Source organism: Magnolia sinica, chromosome 2 (assembly GCF_029962835.1).
Source record: "Magnolia sinica isolate HGM2019 chromosome 2, MsV1, whole genome shotgun sequence".
Taxonomy (NCBI): domain Eukaryota; kingdom Viridiplantae; phylum Streptophyta; class Magnoliopsida; order Magnoliales; family Magnoliaceae; genus Magnolia; species Magnolia sinica.
The window spans coordinates 8,415,683-8,440,321 of record NC_080574.1 but is presented as its reverse complement, the minus strand read 5'-3'; the positions used below and the strand labels follow the sequence as shown (position 1 = coordinate 8,440,321).

Sequence of the window (24,639 nt, the reverse complement as noted above, 5' to 3'; positions counted from 1 at the left end):
AAGCTGAATGAATGATTTTACCAGCATTGTCTCTAAGATGAATTTTGGACTATGAAAAGAATTTTTAAGCGTATCAGTATAACTCTAAAAATCAAAGGCTAGGATAATCAATGAAGAGTGATTGTGGGATAAGAGATTATTATTAAAAAATTAAAAATTAAGAGATTTTGAACCGTTCGAATCATCAGCCATATTGGCAAGTGGCCCCAGTGGGTGGCAATACCAGCTGCACCCTTGGTCGCACCTAGGCAAGACGAACTGAGGAAGAATTTTTCTTGTTAAGATGAGTCATTAATTAAAATGTCCCTTAATTATGATATAACAAAGGTGTTGATATCAAATTTTGAATTTATATCTCTTCTAGCTCTTTCTAGACTTTTAAGCTTTTTAAATGATGAAATTGCATCTTTGCTGGCTATCCTCTCATACGGGGTTAGCTTGTTTGGAAAGTTTAAAGGATCCTTTGAGAATAGGGTTATAGCCCTACTAAATTAATGATTGGGACTACCATTAGGCCAATCTAACCCATTCATTTTAATTGACAGTCATATACTTACGGTGAGGTCTTTTTTTTTTTTAAATGGAGATGCATGTGGCCGATAACTAAAATAATAGTGTGAGTTAATTCAAAACTATTTCTTCCGATGTGGTCGGATGAGTTTTGCCATCAAACATGGATAGATGATATAAAATTAAAAATCATTTTATTTGAATGACTTGGATATGCTACAAAACTATCTAATGGGCCTAACATGAGACATGAGATGGGTTCAATGGGTGGGTCTCTTACGCGGGAAAGACCATTTGGCCTTTTATTCTCTATTTCTTCTTTATTTTTCATATGAGGGGACTACACCAAGTATCTTGGATGGTTGATAGTTGTATGGTCCGACATCAGACTCCCCGTGCGATGATGACGAACTCCGTTAACCTCCTGCAAAGTTCTGGACAAAAAGAAGAGGGTTTTTTATATCGCCGGTCAAAATCTTATTCGTAACTCCGGCTAAGTTCCAACAGACCTCGCTAAATCAACGATTGAAACCCACAATCACATCTTGCATTCAACTTTCAAGGCAAACTATTACATTAAGGACAATGAAAGAGAAGAAAATGCCAAATAGCCTTTTTCGCATAAGAGACCCACCTATTGCACCCATCACATGTCTTATTTGGGGCTCACTGGATAGTCTTGTAACTGATCTAAATCGTCCAAATTAAAGGGATTTTAATTTCATGCCATTTACCCAGCTTTGAGGGCAAAACTCATCATGGACGGACATTACACTCTCCCCATGACAATGAAAAACTCTGGCGAAGCTCCAGGCGTAAAAGAGAATTTTTTTTTAAAAAAAGATTTTTTTATCATAATCTCCAACATAGAAGTTATGGCAACCAAAGGTGGATTCTTTTGTATGTTATGTTTATTTTTTTTAGTGTATCAATGGTGAGAGTTTATGAAATAGAGAAGCATGTGATGGTTCCCTTTTTAGTCGAGTATGAATTGTGAGAGTTTGTGAAAATGAGGGTGTGAAATAATAATTTAATTAATGAATTTTTGTAATTAAATATGTTGTAATGGATAAATTTTGTAATGGAAGAATATTGTAATGGATAAATAAGATGGATGTTGTAGTGAAAAATTGTATCTAGATGAGATGATTCCAAACTCATGTGAAAGTTCATCAAATTATATTTCTAACAAGCACAAGATCACCTAAATCGGACATGTAAAGAGAGAGCGGATCGATGATCCACTATGCGTATTAACTATCCACAAATCTTGATGAACTTTGGGCCACTTTTATGAATTTAAATGAAATAATTCCAAAGTCATTTGAAAGCTCATCAAGTTATCTTTCCAACAAGTATAGGATCACCAAAATCAAACATGTAACGAGGTAATTATGACCATCTTCGTCGGATTAGCGATTCACGGTCCGTAATGAACTTTGGGCTTACTTCGGGGTAATCAAATGGTGTCCCAATGAGATAATTCCAATACTATTTGAATGTTCATCAAATTATCTTTCTAATGAGTAAAAGATCACCCAAATCGAATATATAATAAGGGAGTATGACTGTTTTCGTTAGATTGGTGATCCGTAGTGCGTATTGGCGATCCATAGTGAGTATCAGCAATTCACAATAAATATCGGCGATCCACGGTGAATATCGACTATCCTCATTGAATATTAGTAATCCATAGTGAATATTAGCAATCCACAGTTAATATTGGTGATCTACAGTAAATATTGATAATCCACACTGAATATCGATGATTTATAGTTAATATCGGTGATTTTCACTGAATATCAACGATCCACAATGATTATTAATGATCTACTGTGAGTATTAGTGATCCAACATACAATATTCATCAATCTCAATATTTATCCATTACAACATTCTTCTATTTTTACATTTATAACACATCCATTTTAACATTCTTCCATTTCAAATTTAATTCATTACAAAATTCATTCATTTCATAAACTCCAACCATTCATATAACCTTTTTGTTATATATATAAAACAATTATAAAGGGAATCACTATGACCTCCTTGCTTTCACAAACTTTTACTATTAATTTTTATAAAAAAAAACAACACACAAAGCAACAATTATTCTAACTTAAACTTATTTTTGGCGATTATAACTTTTATGTTGGAGAGTGTAGCTGAAAATATTTTAAAAAAAATAATAATAATAAAAATACTTAGAAGCTTATCAAAATGGATGGAATGACGCCTGATGCATGCCAAAAGTGGGTCCCATGGTGGTGATAATGGTCCTAATGGCTAAATGATAGCCTCCAGTGGAAAAAAAATAATAATAAAAGAAGGAAAAGGGCAAATGACCTTCCGGCATCAAGGACCTCTTTTGAACCCATCCCACATCTTATGTATGGCCCATGGCCTATTGGCTTGTTTTAAAGCAAATCCAAGCTGTTCATATAAAATGGATTTTACTTTTGTGTTCTCTATCTAAGTTTGAGGACAAAACTCATCATGGATGAATAAGGAGAAAATAGTACAAAATTAACTCATAACGTTAATACAATTGTGGCCACAAATAACTTTAAGTTTTTTTTTTTGAAATGATCATACTATGGGTTTATGACTGTTTAATTAAAATGAACAGATTAAATTGACCAAGTTATGAGTCCTATTCTCGATTTAATGGGCCCACAGTCCTTTTAGAAAAGGCCTATCGATAAACTAAGAGGGACAAGTGACAGAAATTCATTTACATCTTTCAAAAAACCAAAAAACACCCAAAAGACTAAAAAGATATGATTCAAAATCTATGTGAGGGCCTTTATTACGTTATAATTGCATACCATTTTAATGAATAACTCTTTTTAGGTCACTGTAAAAGTAGACTATACTATAAGAAACAGTTGGAGTGAAATTATCACAGTTAGTTTTGTGTAGGATCTACTGTGCTTTTTGCATGCATATGTGTCTCAGCGCATGAAACAATTATCCAAAATCACAGTTTTATAAAAGTCAAGGGGCCCATGCCACCTAAATTATTAGGTTTTAGGTAGAATTTTTTGGGCTGGCCCACTGGATTGTTGCATCATCCTGATTTTTGGAATCACAAAAAAAGGTTGGCATACGTGATGGAGGGCTTTGATTTCATTCAAAATAAGTTGTTTCTCCAACATCAGCGAAAGTAATCACGGCAGGTACCTACCACGAAGTACCCACGTGTATTCCTCTCTCTCTCTCTCTCTCTCTCTCTCTCTATATATATATATATATATATATAAAGTCATTTTAGGCGTGGGCTTTGGAAGTGGACCGTGCTTCGGTAATCCTAATTCCTATCCTATTTATTTGACATACAACCTATTCGTAAAGTTACATAGACAAGAATAAAGAGAAAACACAATATAAGCTCAATCCAAAACTTACGTGGCCCCTAAGAAGTTTTGGGAGGTAGCACTTCAATCCCAGATGTATGATGGCTACTGAAAACTCCGACCGTTCGCAGCTGGAGACAGGCGGGGATAGGATGCAATTAGCGTCCAAATTAGTTCTGCCTCCTGCTGTCATTGACGGAAGCAGACTATGTGCTGAGTAAACTCGGTGGGGGTCCACCGTGATAATGATTTATATAATTTATCCACCCTGTTGATCCATTTTATCAAATAATTTTGAGGCTTGAGGCTAAAAATTAAGCATATCCAAAGCTCAAGTGGATGAATTCGGATTGCATACTGAGTTAGTTAGTAGGCTCTTATCCTACTAAGTAAAATCAGTTAAGGCCACCCTGGATGTATTTGCCTTATCCAGTCTGTACAACAATTTTTTAGATCATTTTAGTGGTTGAGCCTAAAATTAAGGTATATTTAAAGCTTAAGTGGATCATACCGCAGAAAACCATGGGAATAATGATTTCTATAGTCGAAACCTTTCCATGGCCCACATTGATGCTTATTTGTCATCCAACCTTTTCACAATATCACAAAGACATGGCTGAAGTGAAAGCACAAATATCAGATTAATCTAAAACTTCTATAGCCCCCATGAAACTGTCAATGGTCCATGTTCAATTCACACTGTTTCTGGTGTGTGGTCCATTTGAGATTAAGATATGCTTTATTTTATTGGGTAAATACTTAAAACTTATCGGCTCATATACAACGTTGGAGTGACTAAAATACATGAATGACTGTGAACCCACGAAGTTTACTACTCAGTGCGCAATCCGCTTCCCAAGTGGATTGCACCCCCAGTAACTTCAGCGGTTGAAAATTCTCAACTGCCTTGAAGTTTTGGATTAAGCTGATATGCGTTTCTCTTCGGTGATATTACAAGTAGGTTTGAAGACAAATAAACGTTACCAAGGAGGTTGAAAGGTTTCAACGGTGGAAATCATTATTCCCACTGTTTCCTGGGGTGTAGTAAACTTGGGCTTTAAATATGTTTTATTTTATGTTCAACCCTTAAAATGATTTGAAAAACCGGATGGACGGTGTGGATAAACCACCTAAATTCACGGTGGCCCAACAGAATTTACACAGTACCATAGAAGTCTACCGAGTAAATCAGTACGCAACCCGATTTCATCATTGACCGAAAATTGTGGGACCCATTAATAAATAAATAATGGCAACCGCACGGCAACAAGTCGGGCGTTTCCATCATTTCCATCCACCAGCCCTGTGTCAACTAATTCTGTGGTCCAGCGGACTACCAAACTCAGCTGCAATGCGGTTCATGGTTTCGCCAACCACCAACTTGTATTCCCTCAATGCATCATGATTCCCATATTAGCCGTTCCTCGGTGGGCCTACCGTCACTGATTGATTGATACGAGAACCACCCCGTGGCTAGCGAACATATTTTCAACCGTTTGCTAGCAAGACGGAAATCAGACGGTTAGGATTGTTTTTATTGATGCCACTTTTGGATCACTAACAATGAATGATGATTGGGATCAAGTAGGGTTCGTCTGGCGAAAAAGAAGAGTGATTGCGACGAAACACGAATTAGGGTGGCATCGCGAGACACCTTACCGTAGCTAAATCAAAATTCTATCCTGCGCCAACTCATTCCTACGCACCTTCCCGTTTCGGCTTTTTATCTCTGAACAGCAAAAAAATCCTATTTATCATCTCACGAGAAAAAAAAAAAAAAACCCGCATGAATCGTCCTGCCATGCTTCATCCAGCACCGCCATGATCTTCGAGAGCCCCTCCGTCGCTAAAATGCACGGGGCTCGATCCTCCCTTATCGTTCGCTCCTCCACCCTCCATCCCGCCCCCTCACTCCAAACCCTAACCCTCGATTAGGGTTCCCAAAATCTCTCTCTCTCTCTCTCTCTCTCTCTCTCTCTCTCTCTCTCCCCCTCCAATTCTCAGCCGCTCGATAATGGCGACGAGGATTTTGGAATCGAGCGTCCTTCTCTTGTTCGTTTTTGCCAGGTTGGCGTTGGCGGGGCCCATCATGGCCCCATCGTCGGCCGCTGCAGCTGTCTGCCCGGCTGCTTCGGCCATCGACTCGATCATGCGGACTCGGGATTCGTGCTCGGATGCGGATTTCCTCTCTCATGCTTCTGGTGGCGATCTGGTTGGTGTTATGGAGGTACGTTCCATGCCGCTTTCGAATTTCGTTTTGATATCTTGTCGATATTAGATTGCTATTTTTGTAATTAACTACTCATTGGGTCCTGCTTTTCGCATACATGGATTTCGCTTCTCTGAATTTTGCTGGTGGTTGAGTTTCGTGAATTTTGGAATTATAACAATTTTACAAGTTGAGAATCTTTGATTCGACAGATGTTCTTTAGTGTTGTATGTGTTCTCTGATAATTCGATATTTTTGTGACTTCTCATTTTCTGAATCCACAAGTTATTAATTGTTGTTGTTTTTTCTTGTTATGGAATTTCACTTGTTGTTTGTATTTCTATGTTTATTTTCCACACTATAGGATTAGGGGCAGATGTTAAAGGTTTGTTTGGGTGGCAGAATTTATGCTTTTTCCCAAATCACCAGGACAAAACTTGGGATCCTACCTGACATTTTCTGGCCTTCAATTTGGAGTGGAGTCGCATTAAACTCTGTTCACATATGATGTTTTCCGAGTCGGATCCCAACTTCCAAGTTTGTGGGAGAAACAAAACCACAATATTCATATTTATACTGTTTTCTGCATGCCAATATTCAAGCGTGTAGCTTAATTATGCAAATTGGGGATGCATTTGTTGTTTTGTGTTCAAGCATTGATATTGGAAGTTGAGTCTTTAGAATTGTGATAAGCTGTTTGGGCAACTTTTTGTCTTTATTATCATTTGCAAGGGGTGAATGGTTGACATTTTGGAAGTGACACCTATGGAATTGTTGGTGTCGGTCATAAATGCAGTTTTTGCGTGAGTTTTAGACTATTCACTCATTCTGTGGTGCCCATGAAGATCACATTGTGTGTTTCCATTTGCTTGACAGCAAGCAAAATACAACCAGATTCATGTCAATAGGTGGTTCTGCATGTTTGCACATGCAAGCTAATGTCGAGGCTCAAGTAGGCCCAGATCAAGTCTTGCCACGGGCGTCTAGCAAGACAATGTCCCTGATGCCAGCTCTCTATCCCAGCTGGAAGTGTATAACCTCTTGACGTGGTGTAGGCATGGGATCAAGTCTTACCTCAGGTGTTTGGCTTGGCAGTGGCCCCAACAGCCTACCAGAAAGAAGAGGACAAAGTTCCTCAAAAACCTTCAAGGCTCAAGTACAATGAATATATCCATTCGGTGTAAATGAGGACTTATAATGGCAATTCTTTTAGTGCAATGCATGGAGAAAATCATCATTGGCTACTTTAAGAAGTGATATGCCTCCATTTGGGATGTAAAATCAAGCCTTGATTCTAGAGTTTTTGTTGGTCACAGGGAAGTGTAGAGACCCCTTACGCCATGGAAGGGTTTAAGGAAACGATCTTCATCTGTCAACATTATAAAGAATTTGGCCCTGATGCATTCTCCTTTGACGTTTTACAGGATATTATGAACTAAAGAATTGGATCTGAATGCTCGTGTTTAGGAATTATGTTTTAATGCATAATTGATCCCTCCTGACTCCTATCAACTGACCTGGTGTAGTTTTCTCCATAAATATTCTGGGTAGAGGCTGCAAGATGACAAACGGCCTGGCCTTCTAATTCTGGAGGTGGTGGGTATCCCAGCTGCACCAGAGGTAGTTTGTATACCCAAGGCAGGATGGGATTGCAGACAATTGCAGCTTTATCAGTGCCTTGCGGGTTAATAATGGTGGTAGAAATCTCTCAAAAAATAATGGTGGTAGATATAAAATTTGGGTCACAGCACTTGGCTGATGTAATAAGAAAGCTGAGTGCAGAAAGAATGATCAGCCAACTTTTGCAAGGGAAACTGGAAATCAACCTGGTTTGCTATGCAAAATGGTTGAGATTCTACCTCAAAATCTTTTTTTAGTGGTCACTTAAAAACCAATTTCCCTAACACTAGATTTAGAACAGATGATGAATGAAGCATTATTTTTAGAAAGAAAGGCATTATTTAGTTCCTGAATGCTTTCTTTGGGAACTATTTGGAGGTATCCAAATCATCCTGTTTGGGCTTTTCGATTGGGATGTTGTCTCCCTAGCCATGCACATATGAGTCAATAGTTAAAGAATTCTAGCTGGCCTTCTCCAGTGAAATCTTTCCTCAGATAAAATCAAGGGCTCTGATTTTCCAAATTCTCCCAGTCCCTGCCTTGAACCTTGGCTTTCGCCTGGTTTCCATAAAGGGGAAGGTCCTGATTGAATAGACTGGCTTCAAAAGAGGAGCTTGGGAGCTGGGCTCTTGTGCCTTGTTCACATAATGGAAAGACATGGCATCACCTTTTCATCTGTTTCTATGATCTATAAGTAGGGACTCACATGTCATGCAGAATATGAACAAGAAATGCCCTCACCTCTTCATTAATTTCCATGACTGAAGTAGGTGCAGGTCTTATTTAATGCTCATTGTAGTCTACACTTTGTTACAGTGAGGGTGAAATGCCTCTGACATACCCTGAACTCCATGACACTTCAGGATCTATAGAAGGGACTGAGAGAGGACTTTGATGAGAAAATCCACCTTGGCATCAGTGGAGATAAGAGGAATCATTATGAAGGCTTTCATGGGTGTAACACTTCTTTGAAGCATGTTTCAGGCTTCATGGCCTTTTGATGTAAGAACCTCTAATTTGTGGATGACTAGAGTCAGCTTTGGTGGTAATTGAAAATCCTCGTGTAAAATCCAATGACAATTGAGACCAAGGTTCTCACCTTGTGCTAATTTTTTTTTAGGAAAGCTACTCCTTGCACTTACAATATACATTGGAAATCAGACAGGCTACCAATTTAGTTTGCACCTGTGGGCGAATGGATGTGGCAGTCTACCACCAAATGGGGCCTTTTCTTTAATCATGTTTTGAAACCTAAGTCCAGATTGCCATTTTTTGGCCTAGTCTAGAACTGTTCACCAAGTTCTATTTTTGAGGCAAATCCTCATTGCACATGATGTGTACAAAGTTGGTTCTCCACTGCATCTGTACATTGAATTAAAAGATGTCTTTTCATACCACGAGGGAGGGATGAGCATTGCAAATACAAAGCCGATCCTCCACAATATGATGAAACCTCATAAGTTCCACTCAGTTGGAGCAGAGGTGATGCATGCTGACTGTAGATCGATCTTACTGCGTTAAAGGGGCCAACGAATGGACTCCCCTTTGATTGTACGGGCTGGATGTAAAAGAGCCCCATATATAGGGGCTTGGGCATTTTAGAAAAAATCTTTTATGGGATTTAGAATCTATTAAATAGTTAAGTTTTTGGTTTAGTAGTACATCTTTTGTCAACCTTTAGCGATTGTATAATGTCATCCCATTAGATCTTTCGCTTTCATATTTAGTTCTATGTAAAAGCCTCTAAGGCCACACCCATGTGCATGGGAGAGTTGATGAATAATATTGGAAAAGAAAAGGAGTGTGGGTATAGGGAGAAAAGCCTAAGAAATCAACATCTTTGAAATGTGCTGGTTGTGAAGAAAAATCTGTACTTCTCATCTTCTTTTCTTCTTTCTCATTCACATCCAATGTTAAGAGGGAGTAAGGGTGGATTTATGGTCCCTGCATTATAGATGGTGATATCATGAGATGGACCGGGTTACAACTTATTACTCATTTAGTGCTACCATATGCATTTGTTTTCGAGGATGTTACTTTCATTTTGTTGCAGAAGAATTAAGCACTTGATTAGTGCGAACTGATCACCACCTACAGGCAATGGCACCACAACTTATGGTTTTGTGCCATATTTTCCCCAAACATGCCACTTTTGCAGGACATCTGTATCATGAAACTGGTATACCCCAACACAAATGTCACCTGGCACAAAAATTAGGCCATTCATCTCATCACATGGGCCAATTCTTTTGATTAGTTTGCTTTTTATATATATATATATATATATATATATATATATATATATATATATATTTAAAGCTTTCTTTAGTTTTTTCTCAAGTTATTTAACATTGACTCAGCCAAACTTTCGATTGAAGATGGACAACTGGATTTAATATTGTAGCATGATGTCATGTTTGTAGGTGAAACAATAGTTCCTGGAGTTAAAATGCTTATCATCAGCCTTGTAGTTTTGTTTGCAAGTAATATTCTCGTTGCGAGGAATTATGGAGTCTTGCTCTCCACAAATTTATGCTTGTTGACGCACATGATTTCTTACATGTGTTGGGAAAGCGTTCCAAATTCCGAACTTTTTGTATGATGGGCCTCATTGTGGATGGTGGAAAGTGGAAACTTGAAAATATTCTACATTGTTGAACTATTGTCCTTTGTATATGGGCTGTCTCCTTCACCATTCTTTTCTGGGCAACTGATCAAAAGGTTAGGTTCTTCCAACCTTGAAGATTCTCAAGGAAGCCCCCATCTGCTGTTTTCTCATCGGATCAGTGGTTCGGAATTGGAGCACCACATGATGACCTCACATGTAAGAAATCATGCATATCAGCAAATTGCACCTTTGATGACAAGCAGGACCTTATAATTCCTCCTACCTTGTGCTCCCATTGCCCATTGGAACCATCATCTTTGGTGGACCTCTTATCCTATTTTATGCTGAATAGAACTCATACGTATCTTTGCTGTGCTTTTGTGAAGGGGGATGAAGTTTCATTGCAGAGGGCGTTGAATCTAGTTCAGAAGGACAGTCGTGAATATGCATCTGTGCTCTTTTATGCATCTTGGTGCCCTTTCTCTAAAACTCTCAGGCCCAACTTCACCATTCTATCTTCTTTGTTTCCTACAATTCATCATTTTGCATTTGAAGAGTCTTCCATCAGGCCAAGGTGAGATAAAATATCCATTTTATTATTTTTTTAAAGGAAAATTTTCCATTTTATAGTTTACTAATCCTGCTGGTGGAATCATATGCAAAATAACATAAGCACATTTGCAGTATACTGTCACGCTATGGAGTTCATGGTTTCCCGACCCTTTTCCTCCTAAATTGCACTACACGGGTGCGCTATCATGGCCCTCGGACACTTGATTCTCTAGTCCGTTTCTACAATGGTGTTACAGGTAAGGTGTTTCTCTAGATGCTTGATTGGTGCATATTCTCTCACCTTCTCCATATTAACATCTGTAGCAAGTTTTACAAAATTCTTGTTTATATTGAGTAGTCACTTACCAAATGCTGATGAGATTTTCAATTTGAAATGGCAATTACTTGATGAGGAAGTATACTTGCATGTTTTGTTCTTATTCTCATCAAGGTCATCAAGGGCCTGCTTGATAGGAGGGAAAACAAATTAAAAGAAAAGAAATGTGTAATGATCACTCAAGTATGATTTCCATAATGCTATCCAACAATGGATTCCTATGGATTTCAATTTTACGGGTGCTGTTTGAATAGCAAGTGGAAATCTCATATTCCTCTAACATAGTTTAACTTGTTTCATGTGCATGAGAATCTGGCTATGGAAAAAGGCTAATGATTGGTATGTGCAATCCCTCTTTTTTTTTTTTTTCCAAACCAAGTGGAGTGAAATATCCCATTATGGGAAAGTGCTCAATTTTCCTTTCTTCTCCTTTGTTTTCCCTCCTATCAAACGGGCCTCAAGATTAATCTTAAAAGGAATCTTGTGGCTTTGGCTGTCATTTTTTGAGAAGTCTTCATGTTTGAGAATCAGATGGTTGTCCTTCCTTTTCATAGGGGCAGATTTTCCTGTTGAATGATCAATAGCAGTTGGGCATGGGCAAGTTGGACAGAATTTTGTATTGTCTGAATGGGAGAATCACTTCCTTGGCATGATTTAGTTTATGCTGCATAGACCTGCATTGGAGCATGTTCCAAATTTCCAATCTGTTTAGAGTCTGATGGCATCTCGTCAGGCCTGCCATTGGTCGGATTTGAAAATTTGGGTTGAAATCAGCAAGGATTCATCCAATTGACTGTGGAGTGGTGGGAGAGTGCCTTCTGGAGGGATGGGCAGGTTAGGTTCATGAAATTGCAGATGATCGAATCCAAGCTAAAGGATTAGGGAATTAATTTTGGGGCTAAACTAGAGGGTAGAGAAATGGCAACTTTGATGTGATTGAGGAGATTGATGAGGACGAAGAGATGGTTCAATTGGTGGAAGAGAAATGGCAAGAAAAAAGGTCTCCTGCTCATTAGATGAGCAGGTAGAGACAAATGTAGTGTGTGTGAGTGATCCAGGGTTCAATCTCTAGTAGTGTTACCTTTCAAAAAAAGAAAAAAAAAAGAAAAAAGAAAAGAAAAAGAAAAGGGAATAAAAGAGAGGCTTAAGAAAGATCACTAAGCCATGTTGAGAAGGAAAGCAGAGGCTGGAGGTAGCCATCCAGGGCCATGTGCCTGAAGGAGGGGATCAAAAACATGTTTTTCTTCCATATGATTTCGAAATGGGCAGCGGAGATCAAATCACATACACAATTTGCTTATTTAGGGCATACGTTGTTAGAGGATTAATAATCAAAGTTAAGGAGGAGATGACTTCAAATAAATATTATGGATGAGGGATTGAGAAGTTACAGGAACCTCATAATTAAGCTAACCGAGGTGTTCATTGATTCAAATTCGGAAGATGAAAATTCTGCAAGAACAATGAAAATATCCCATCCATGTCCCTTTTTTTGGGTTATTTGCTCTCCCGAAGGAGGAGGTACCCATCTTCTTTTACCAAGGATTCAAGCATTTGCCTGGATACCGCCAAGGATTCAAGCATTTGCTTGGATACTGTGAAAGAAGTACTTTTGAGAACTTGATAAAAGGCACAGATTGTACTACCTCCCTAGTATGTGTTTTCTATGCATGAATGATGAGGAGATGGTGGACCATGTGTCGTGGCTAGAGCCATTTGTTTTTTGTTGTTGTTGTTGTTGTTGTTGTTGTTGCTGCTATGTTTAGGATGAGTTGGACCTTAATGTGTCTCTCATGGAGGTGAGAGATGGGTAGTCACTTGGTCCATTTCAAGCGAAGAGAACATCTTGTGAAAGTTGGCGCCTTTTGCGATAATGTGGGGGCTCTGGAAGTACCTTTGACTATAAAGAAGCTTTGGTGAATTTTGAGCTGAAGAGGAGACAGTGACCTGCTTTCCACATTTATATTCTCTTTGGTGGGCTCCAGTTTTAGCGTGCTCGTCGGTGGGGCTTTGGATGTGGTCTAACTAAAGGTTTTTGGCAACCTGATTATAGTAGCGACCCATCTCCAGTTCACTAGCGATACCCTCAATTTGAAAGGTCAGCAATCCTTTAGCGGGGGTATCTATTGCGTAGAACATCAAGCTTCAAAGAAATATTATGGATGAGGACCTCATCGAGTTATGGGAACCTTCTGATTAAGTTAAATGATGTGTTCATTGATTCAAATTCGAAGGATTGAAACACATGGAAATTGATGGCAAGTGGAAGTTGATGGCCTTTTTCTTTGGATTATTTGTTTTCCCAAAGGAGGTGCAAAAGCCAAAGAGAAGAGGGGGGAGTAGGAGTCGGAAAAATTGCCGAAACCAGTTGGGATCATTGAGTGAATGTTGATTTAGGTATCTGGAAGATTCAACATCTTTTTGGATGGAGGTAATTCTTAGGTAAGTCTTGGGGAATCCAACGGGGTTGGATTCTGGCTTTGCCATCAATCTCTTCCCTCTTGTCTACATGCAATGACGTCAAGAGGCTATTTGGATTGGGGGCATTCAAACTCCTGAAAATCCCTATCTCCACTTGGGTTGCAACTATTGTGTTTGGGGTTACTGGATTTTTTCTTTTTGGAAAGATGATGCAACTTTATTAGGGCCAAAAGCCAAAAAGGAAAAAACAAAGACAAACAAATGAAGGACTAAAAAACAACAGAACAACCAACAAAGGGAAAAAAGGAAAAAACAACACCCTAATGAACCCAACCCTACAAGAATAGAAACTCGGGGCACCCAATCCCTAGTGTACATAAAGACCCAATTAAGGACCCCATCAGCAGACCCACTATGATGATGACAACATGTATTATTTCTTTCACTCCATAAGGTCAAGAGAATGGCTTGAACAACCCACACACCCGCCCCCCCCCCCCCCCTCAACATTTCAAGACTTGAAAAGTAGCTAGCAACAGAGATTCCAGGCAGATTTCCTAACTCTACATGTAGCCCATACCTTTCCTACAATTTCTCCCTTTTTTCTCCCCCATTCTGATTTCTCCCACTTTTTCTCTCTTTCCCATCATCTCCGCGTGTGCAGTGCACATGCCACTTCCCCAATTCCCCTACTAAGAATAATGGAAATACTAGTTCCTAGTGCACATGAGTTGAAGAAAAAGATTATTTGGATGTTTTTGGATAGGAATAGAAGAAGAGAGATGAAGCTTTTGGGAAATTACCTCTTTTTAGATAGAAAGGAAGATGATAAATGAAAACCTAGCACCTTTGTTGTATGGGGAATGGAATCACACTACACCCAAGCTCTAAATCACATGGAGTATTCTTTAAATCATATGAAGAAGAGAAAACACTGTTTTTTTTTTTTTTCAAAATAATGGCGGTAGGGCTTCACACACCCCCCTTTTCTCTTTTATAGTCTCGAAACCTTTTACAAAAAGGCGTTCTCAAATAAGAATAAGATTCTCATCATAGAAACGCCTTAATAAATTAAAGTTGTTCCTAACTCCCTAATCTCAACACAAATATAAGGAGGTATACCAACAATAACCAAGCATGTAAACAATTTAAGCAACTAAACTATTTTGTGGCCCATGGGGGTCCAAGATCAAGATGTCTGATGATGACAATCCAACAGTCCGATGTGTTCATCAAGCTTCTATGTGCAGCCCATGTGCATCTTCCCAGTGCCGGGTCTTCAAAGATGCACGAACATGTCCGCGGGGTCTTCTACGTGGTTAAGAATGTGAATTGGGCCAAGTGGGCCCCATGTAATAGTTGTCTAGCCATAAGGAGACTGTCTCAGCCCTCCTCCGGTATGGTGCTCGGATGTCCTCACCATATGTTTAGTCGTGACAAATAGAGAACTTATTGGATGCGTGCTATTTTATAGAAGATGCAGGTGTTTCAACCTTTTTCAGTGGACCAAAGTAGCTGGTTTTCCTGTTTTAAGAAGTAAATATTCATTGAATTGACCGCCCTTCTCATATCATTGAGCCAGCAGTGTGCGCACCATCATCAAGATGTAATTGCAGCCTTGACTTTGCATATTTTACTTCTTATAGCATGATTGTACTGAGGAATATGCCTTTTTGTTTTTTAAAATTTGGAGAAGACTTTTGTAATGCATGTGCTTTTTTGTAGGCATTAAGCCTGCATCGCTGGATCGGACATCCTTTGAGAAAATCTGGGACCAATTGAACCCCATCAAGCTTGAAGATGCCGAGCAGGAATGCCCATTCTCATGGGCAAGGTCACCTGAGAAGCTCCTTCGGCAAGAGACGTATCTGGCGCTTGCCACTGCCTTTGTGCTTCTGAGGCTCTTCTACTTTCTCCTACCAACCCTGCTCGCATGCATCAAGCGTGCTTGGAGGCGGCGCATGCGGAATGCGAGCTTAATGCAGCTGTGGGAGCATCCACAGATATACCTCGAGCATGGAATGCAAGTCTTCAGCAGGATGAAGCCCTGCAAGAGGAGCAACTTGCAGGAAGGAGCAATGAATGCAAAGGCATGGGCTTCCAAGTCCCTGGCCTCAGTCGCCATCGGAGAAGCAAGTTCTAGCAGGGCGTGTTTTGGCAACGAAAGGCGATGAAATGGAAGCTGCTCTCACAGCTGATTGAGTCGCCGAATTGGGGAAATCTCTCTCAAGACTCACAAAAAGGGTTTGGTCAGTGAGAATCTCATAAGGTAAAATGGGATGCTGTGAGATGGGAGGCCCTTTCTGCCTATTTGCAAGGGCCATTGTTTTTCGCCATAGGTTAGGAAGGTGGAGGTTTTTCAGTTGTTTTAACTGGTCCCCCTTTAAGACATTGTTATACCATTGTTGCGTATATATAGTAACTTCATTTTGCTGTTTTAATTGGGTAGGAAAGAGAAAAGTTCTCTTGTTAAGGTGTACATGCTGACTCTATTGTTTAGAATGAAGTTCTTTTTTTTTTGTTTTAAATGGTGAATGGATTACCTCGTTTTGACTTTGTCAGTTCAAAATTTTGAATAGGTGGCGGGTCCGTTGTGGGACCCACACCTCTGGGTGTGGCCATTTCTTCCTCCCATTTGACGTTTTTGAGCCTATTGAAATCGCCTGCTGGGATTTTATACCTTGGTGTTGTACGCAGCAGATAAGACATCTTGTGCACTGTGGTACTTGTGTATGGTGACCGGGACTGTAGGTTTGGTGCGCTGCCACATGGGTGGGATCTGCCCCAAAGCATATAGGGGGGTGGACTGTGGTAGCCACTCCCAAATCAGACTGGGCAAGATATGGGGGAGAAGAGGTTGAAGCTTTAAGGAGGGCAATGCCATGTTCCATGTAGTCAAAGAAATACAAGGCTGAAAGTGTAGGGCCTTGACGTGATGCACCTGGGTGATTTTGATGTCAGGGCTGTTGATATTCTGTGACCCATCATGAATGATGGATTCTCCAACTGTATTCCATATTGGAAGAACCTAGCAGCCCAATCTAATCTCATTTTTTCCCTCTCACCTGTCTATGATGTAGGGCAATGACTTGAGGATCAGGATCTTCCAATCTTTGAGATTTTTTGGACTCCTGGTCCATCGCAAGCAGATCTTATTAGTGGTCTGGGTCAGCAAATCATGGGCCTAAATGTGCCGTTCAAGTAGCAAAATCTGAATAGGCTATTCCCTCCTTTTGAAAGACTAATCATGTCCAAAGACATGTTGAATCTGATTCCCCACTCCTTTTCTGCTATGGAATAAAGTGGAAGGTAGAAAAGACGGCATTGTTTTTGGAATCACACATGCCACTTGCTCTTCTTGCAGCAAACCCGGTAGTTTTCACTGTCCAAAATCGCCAAACCATCTCTCCGCGTCAATCAAAGGTCGAATGCCAAGGGCTGGTAGGACGGAGAGTTGCAGCAGGTGCAGGGTGCAACTGCTCGTGCCCCCAGAAGCGAGAACCATCCGTTGTGCAGTGTGCCAGGCCATCACCACTGTTCGATCCGAGGATCCAATTGTCCGAGTGAATGAACAGGTGCGGCAAGCAGTGAGCTGGGTTAAAGGGTTGTTAAGCAATGTCTCTAACAACACTGGTTCTTATGCCATGATGCCAAACTACCAGGCGGGGACCCTTGCACCGTCTTTTGGGAACTACATACCTCAAATGCCTGCCTATCCGCAGGCGCATGGGAAGAAGAGGGCCCTTTTGTGTGGTGTCAGCTACAGATTGCGGAGGTGCGAGCTCAAGGGGAGTGTGAATGATGTGAAGTGCATGAAATACTTGCTGTGTGACAAGTTCGGGTTTTCTAATGAATGCATCCTTCTTCTCACAGGTACTCCTTTCCTCCCTTTTTCTTTATGCACTTGGGGCATGTTGGGTGGCAGACATGGCATTGGGCCCATGTCCACGTATTGCAGATGTGTCCAGTTTTGTTGTCATGGGATGTACCCGTCATGGTTTATTGCCCCTCGTGCTGGTTGATATCATCTAAGTCAGATATAGGTCTGATAGAAATACAATTAAAAGGTCAAATGTAAGTCCTCAAATACAATCTAAAGAAGTCAGATATAAGTTGGGCATTTAACTAAAATCTTATTAAAAACTAAAGAAAAAAACTTGAATATCTAATGAAATTAGCAAAATACCTAAAAATAGATAAAACAAGATTTTCTCCATAGATAAATATATAATCAAATAGTAAAAATAATAATAATCATAAAATATTTAGCTAATATTAAGGTACAAATCCTAAAGCATTTAAATAAAAAAATTACTGACTTTGACAAAGTGTAAAGTCAATTATCAACAACAGTGACCATATCAACCTCATCATCCATTTCAATGTTAGCCAACACTATACATTTAATCCATCATATATTAGTATTTAATGTTTTAGTTAAAAATATCATTAGTTGGTGAATCATGAAAATTGCCCAGCTTAGAAATCAGGTAATCAGGTAAAAATAAATTCGAATATGATTTTCTAGTGTTGGATATGTTGGGTAATCGGGTAAATGGATATCCATTGCCAACCCTAATTTGAAAGGCATAGATCAGGCAACTAGTATGTTCTATCAGAGTTTTCTTTTGAATAATGGGCAGCGCAAGGTGGGTCCACTCGCCGGATGGTCATCATAATATGGTATGGATGAGTTGAGCTGGAAGATTACTTGGAAGATTGTGTGACCTGACTTGTATGTGTGCCAGATCTTAGACCATTTTTCCAATCGACCCACACCCTAACTGAGATATTGCCCAAAAGATGTCCACCTGATCACGTTGAAGGTCTTTAAATCGATGGTTCGAAGAAGTGCCTGAAGGTACCCATTCCAAAGGCAAAGTTCTCTATTGGGACGTTTAGGATCATAAAGTGAGTGTGATTTTTCCTCAAGCTGCTGGACCAATCACAGCTTAATTTCCCATAGCTGAAGGTTTGTATTGTACGTTCCCGATTTCAGTTTTCACAAATTGGGCCCTTTGTTCACTAATCCAAACCATATGTATGGTGGTGGGATCAATGCGGATGGTCATGGACAAAGGACCCCAAAAATTGAAGCATCCTAGCTGTGTAATGTTTAGCCTTTTCATGATTGAATGGTAACTTTTGTTGTGTTTTCTTTTCTTAACCATCTGATTTCTTTGCCACCTATTAAATGGCTAAGCACGGACCATCCGTGATGAGGCCCATCATATTGATGAATTGAATGATTGAATCATTGGCCCCACTTGTACAAATTAAAAGCCTGACCAGTACTCCCAAATTCAAGTTGATTATGTTAGGCTTCTTCCGAGAAATATGATCAAAGAAGCATTCTTGGCGTGAGCACTGATACTATATCTTGTAGGCACAATATTTAGTGATGGACAGCGTGCAATGACTAATGGGGATATGCCACTCATGCTAATGTAGCACATTTGAGCAAGGTCTGTTCAGTTCATTAGGTGTGCCCTGTAGTGTATGAATGATGGCCCAAAAATCAAGCCAGATTGGTCATCAGGTGGGCCACATGTATGACAAATGCATACCATGGGCCAGACATTTATAACCATCCACTATTTTCATGAAAGAAGTGTACCCCACCTCATGACTGGATAAGCCTGATTCTTAAGCCCATGGACATCCATGCTAGGGCCCACTGGATGAATGGCTGGATCTTGCACAGATGCCAATGTAGTTCTCATCCCCACCTCTGCTTACTCATAACTACTGTAACAGTTCATAACAGTCTTCTGATACTCCAACCATGTGTGAGCTGAATCTAATTTCTTCTCTGGCTTGGTGCAACATCCATCTGTAGAAGAAGAGAGGGACCCATATCGGATCCCGACCAAGCAGAACATACGGATGGCGTTGCGTTGGCTGGTTATGGGCTGCCAGCCAGGAGACTCGTTGGTATTCCATTATTCAGGCCATGGTTCGCAACAGATTAATTACAGTGGGGATGAACTTGACGGTCATGACGAAACGCTTTGTCCTGTTGATTACGAGACGGAAGGAATGATTGTGGACGATGAGATCAACACGACAATTGTCAGGCCTCTGCCGAAAGGGGCTAAGCTCCATGCGATCATCGACGCTTGTCACAGTGGGACCGTCCTTGATCTACCATTCGTGTGCAAGATGAACAGGTCTGCGTATCATATTTCTCTTGGTCATTTTGTTACTGTTAAACATACTGTTCTTGCACTGAATGTTTACCTGATGAAACTACACTTAGAATGATATGAATTGATTGTCCATGTAGACTGGTAGATGTGGATCAGAACAGTCCACCTAATCGAATCTGCCTCCGATGGTCCATTGTTCAGAAACTGCACCAATCAGATGTTCCTATCTGTTCCTTTACCCCACATTTGCAACTGTTATCTCCCGTTCCTTTTTTTTTTTTTTTGTTCTGTCCATTTGAAGACCACTGATTGAATGTTCGCAAATGTCTGTTTTGGGTGACTTTTAAACTATGAGCCATCCATGGTTAGTGGCCACCACATGTACAGTACTGATCCACTAGTATACCTTGTCACTTGGCCAATCAGATTATGATAGATAGGGCTCTATAACATCGTTTTACATTTCTTTGAAGGCTGCCATGGATGTATGCATTGCTTACTGTACTTTTTAACGCTTTTCCATAGGAGATGTATTTTGCGAGGGAACCGATATTTATACCCTTTCCTTTTAATGTAGCAGGTGCATCAATAAAGAAGATCATCATCTTCTTCTCATGAATAGTCCTTGAATCCACAGGGAGTGAAGGAATCTCTAAAACGAGAATAAAATTTCTATTATTGAATGAAGTATTGTTTATGGCATACTTGATGGCTTTATATGAGCAAAAGAAGCCCTTAACTCCTAATCCCACTCAAAATAGAAAACTTTCACAAAATAGTAAAAATTACCACGCTAATGACTTCTAATCCTATCCAAACTCATAAAGGACTCTTTGGACTACGCCTGCACCCTAAAAATAGCAAAAATGAATGTTTCAAATGAAAATGCGATTTTCACCTGGAAAATTGTCCTTATCGAGACATTCCTCAAGGCCAACCGAATTTTTCAGTTGTCATTTCGTAGAGCTTGATAATAGCTTTATAATGACATATTACATGCGCGAAACGGATAACCACTTGTAAATTTATGGCTGTCAGAAGCAATAGTGTATGTGTAAGCAATTTTCGCCCAGATGGAGATTTTTGGCCCAATTTCTTTCAATCCTGCCCATCCATGAAGTTTTCCGCAACCTGTTCTACATCACTTTTAGATCCATACAATCCTTCTTTTTTTTTTTTTTTTTCTTTTTTCTTTTCAACTATGGTAGTAGAATAGTACACTTTCATACTATAACAACATGAGTAGAAGAGAAAAGGGGCGTGTGTATAAAAAAAGGGTGTGGTCGTAGTTCCTTCCCGTTGAAAATTCCACAACGATAATCTTATCTTTACATAATGAAAATGACTGATTGTCTACTCACGGTTTGATGGTTCCACTAAGAATTATATGTTCCTTCGGCAATAGATATGTCCTCTATCATTGACTTCGTTTCTACATGGAGTGATTTGCTAGATGATCCAGACCATTCTGCGCTCAAGAATTGCAAGTCTAATGCAGCTTCAACTCGAGCTTCAGCAAGGGGAGGAGCATCTATATAATCGTCATTTGAATAAGATTATTTGAACCACTAGCAAGTACCCAAACCTTTTAAATGGCACATGGGGTGACATATCGTCAATCCAAACCGTTCATTTATTCCTACAACAAGGAGCAAGCCATGACACAAAAATCCTGCCAATTAGATGATTCTAAGCTTCCGATCAATAGCATGAAAATGGACAGTTAAGATTGACTGGAGAAACAAAAAAGGTCCAATCATCATCTTGAAACATCTGGTAGATAGATCCCACTTTCTATTTCTTATGATTCTAAGGTAACACTTCGTTTGATGATGTGATTTATGGCTCGTAAACAACAGATGGTAATAACAAATAGGCCCCATTGAAAGGGTTAGGATCATTAGATTAGCATGATTCTTTCACCATGTCATGCTTCTAGTTGTACAAATGAATAAATGAATGGTTCAAATCAACTATGGGTCATCTTGCGTGTTGTTTAAAAAGTTTGGTGATGTTGCTAACATCCCATGAAGGTGGGGACATTAGCAAAACCCTATAGATATAGATATATGGATATGGATATGTATACAAAATTTAAGTAGTATGCAGATTTCTTGATGGTGTTCACTTTCATGGAATCAAATCAATGGATAGGATTCCTGAATTAGGGTCATGAAACGGATACATATGCAATAATATCAATTAGAAAACCACGGACAAGAACGGAAATCGGTTATCTTGGGCCATGACTAAGCAGGGATACACGGCACTCTTCTTTTCCCACTATCTTAAAAATGAGGGTTCAGATTGATGCTCCATACATCTACACATGTAGATGCCCTTGACTCACCTTCCCCCCACTTCTCCCTGAACTATGAGCCTAGAAATGGGTAGCCGTACACGTTTTGAGCTTAGATGGAAAGGGTTAAGAGTCTCTCATGCTACTACTCTATTCATGTGAAGTTTCCTTAAGTGGTTAGGCTTTGAAGCGAGAGCCCAAGTTTTCTTAAACCCTTCATGGAAGACGCATGTGTGCATTTGTGACACCTCACATGTGGGCTGATGCTAACAGTTAGAATTTTCAACCATGTTTTGATGCATCAGGACTAATTCTCAGTTCCTTGTTGATTTCATACAGGGCTGGATTCTACCAGTGGGAAAACCACAGCCCTCTGTCTGGAGTTAATAAAGGTACGAGTGGTGGCTTGGCCATTTCTTTCAGCGGTTGTGATGACAATCAAACTTCTGCAGATACATCAGTAAGTGGTTGTTTCTTCTGACTTCCCTCTTAATGAATTCAGCAAATGCATGCATTTGTTCATAAGAGATAAATGTGTATACAAAACCGGCAAATGTCTCGAGATGACTAGATGATTCTGGTTTAAACAACTGCATTGCTCTCCTAGAGGTGAATTTAGGATGCTTTGGAATTGTGATTGCTGATTGCTTTGGTTATTTTACAAGAGCCCCATGTCCGCTGTTTATATGGCCAGGCCATCTATGAACCGGGATTCGTCTGTCTGCTAGGCCAGGGCATGGATGGCTCATGGATCAAAAACGATATTTGATCAGTGCATATTGGAATCTGTCTGGTCTTCCTTTGAATTGACAGTGGAAAAAAAAAACAGTTAGTGCCAACACTTAGGTGGATGGTCCCAATTCATATGATATCCTTGTTTTTCTTTTTCTAATTTTGTCAATATAGCTTGATTCCATTCTCTGAGCTTTGTCAAAAGATTCTCTGCACTTGGTCAAAAGCAAGCTTTTTCTTTCATAATAAGACTTCCTAAGTTCTAGTTATCATTATAACATTTAGAAAAAGAAGAAGAAGAAGAAGAAGATCATATTGTTCTAGTCTTATGGTTACTGAGAACCAACAATTGAGGTGAGTTCAGTCGCAGTTATATTTCTCTGAAGTCAAACTTTAAATTAATGTAATTGCAATTTGGATCCCAAACTCAATACCACTGCTAAGGAAGGAAATGCCAATTTTCTAATCTATGGTTTACTAGATTCAAGCTGAAATCGATTTTGTTAGAGCATCCAAACACACCCTAAAATGGAGTGAACTGACCATGTTGATTTTGATCTCTGCAGGCACTCTCAGGAGATACCATGACTGGAGCCATGACTTTCTGTTTCATTCAAGCTGTTAATAGCGAACCTGGAATGACTTATGGTCGCATACTCACTGCCATGCGCTCGGCGATCCGTGACACTCAAACGGGCATCCGTCTCAGCAGTCCAATTGCTTCCCTTATCAGGACAGTAATTCGTGCTGGGTTGAAACAGGTGTGCTTCTGCATTCCATGATTTCTTCTAAAGGATCATTTATATATGCACTAGACTACATTGTTTCACACAGACACACACAGACACACATGCAATGTCAGTTTACTGCTGTAAGCGAGCATCTGCATCCTGTCCACGATACATGGCATACATGTACATCAATCTAGAGCATCCAAAATTGTTGGCCCCATTATGGATGGAGACTGATCAAACGATCTTACACAGCCCATTTCATCTGTTGAATTTGGACTGTTTTTCTAAGCATCTTGGTTTTCTCAAGAAACTTTTCACTAAGAATATTCTTAGCAGTTACATGCTACATGGGAAATGATCCACTGCGAATTCCGACGACCATGACACGCTATAAGAAACATGTGGCCCTGTTTTCGCCTTGCAGGATTAAGTGGCACCCATTTCTTATCACCACCCTTCAAGATTGGAACTGACACCCATCTTCATCATCTCCGTATTCAAATGTTCGGCTTTTGGGTCATTTGATAGTCATGATTAAGTGTTTCATGAGAATCATAGGCATTCACTAACTTACCTATGAGGAGATTTTTGCTGACATGATTTGTATGTGAGGTGTGCAGGAGCCTCAGTTGTCTTCCTCAGAGCAGTTTGACATTTACAGGAGGCAGTTCCTTTTATGATATTGTTATTGTTATTTTGAAAGTCCATATTAACCGAACTACTCGCACTAATAAATTCAATTAGGTGTTGAATGTGTTGATAATGGACCTTCAGAGGATGAGATTTTCCTTTCACTTGTACTTATATGATTTGATGTTTGTTTTTAGTAGTGATGATGGCAAGTTTGCACTTAGGACTTCGTTCTCAATGGCATTTCTGCCATGCATGTGTATGCTGATCAATGGGACTTCTGCCTGTTTAATGCTGACCATTACCAATTCTTTTTAACTCCATCTCAAGGCCTTTGATAGAATGGCGATGATCATCTGATTGATGTCGTTTCAGGCTGTTATTGATATTTCTATTGATGAGCTTGTTTTTTCATAGGTCACACCAACAGTGTGAACTGCTCAAACGAATGTGGGATATGGGATTAGCATTTCCCAATT

The 24,639-nt window shown here is 39.7% G+C and overlaps 2 protein-coding genes across 3 annotated transcripts; both read left to right on the top strand.

Moving 5' to 3' along the window:
- The first annotated feature begins 5,594 nt into the window (after positions 1-5,594).
- On the top strand, positions 5,595-16,136 carry LOC131233806 (5'-adenylylsulfate reductase-like 3). Of its 2 annotated transcripts, XM_058230627.1 has the most exons (5): positions 5,902-6,096; positions 10,420-10,522; positions 10,693-10,880; positions 10,991-11,115; positions 15,342-16,136. In XM_058230627.1, the coding sequence occupies exons 1-5, from the start codon at positions 6,044-6,046 to the stop codon at positions 15,788-15,790; spliced, it is 918 nt and encodes a 305-aa protein (XP_058086610.1). In that variant the 5' UTR covers positions 5,902-6,043; the 3' UTR covers positions 15,791-16,136. The 2 variants fall into 2 exon arrangements, with proteins under 2 accessions (XP_058086600.1, XP_058086610.1); XM_058230617.1 differs by lacking the exon at positions 10,420-10,522 and having other exon boundaries at positions 5,595-6,096.
- A 145-nt stretch (positions 16,137-16,281) lies between these two features.
- LOC131233801 (metacaspase-1-like) lies at positions 16,282-24,383 on the top strand. The gene is made up of 5 exons (XM_058230603.1): positions 16,282-17,489; positions 19,456-19,786; positions 22,404-22,524; positions 23,363-23,557; positions 24,151-24,383. The coding sequence occupies exons 1-5, from the start codon at positions 17,045-17,047 to the stop codon at positions 24,208-24,210; spliced, it is 1,152 nt and encodes a 383-aa protein (XP_058086586.1). The 5' UTR covers positions 16,282-17,044; the 3' UTR covers positions 24,211-24,383.
- The last annotated feature ends 256 nt before the right edge of the window (positions 24,384-24,639 follow it).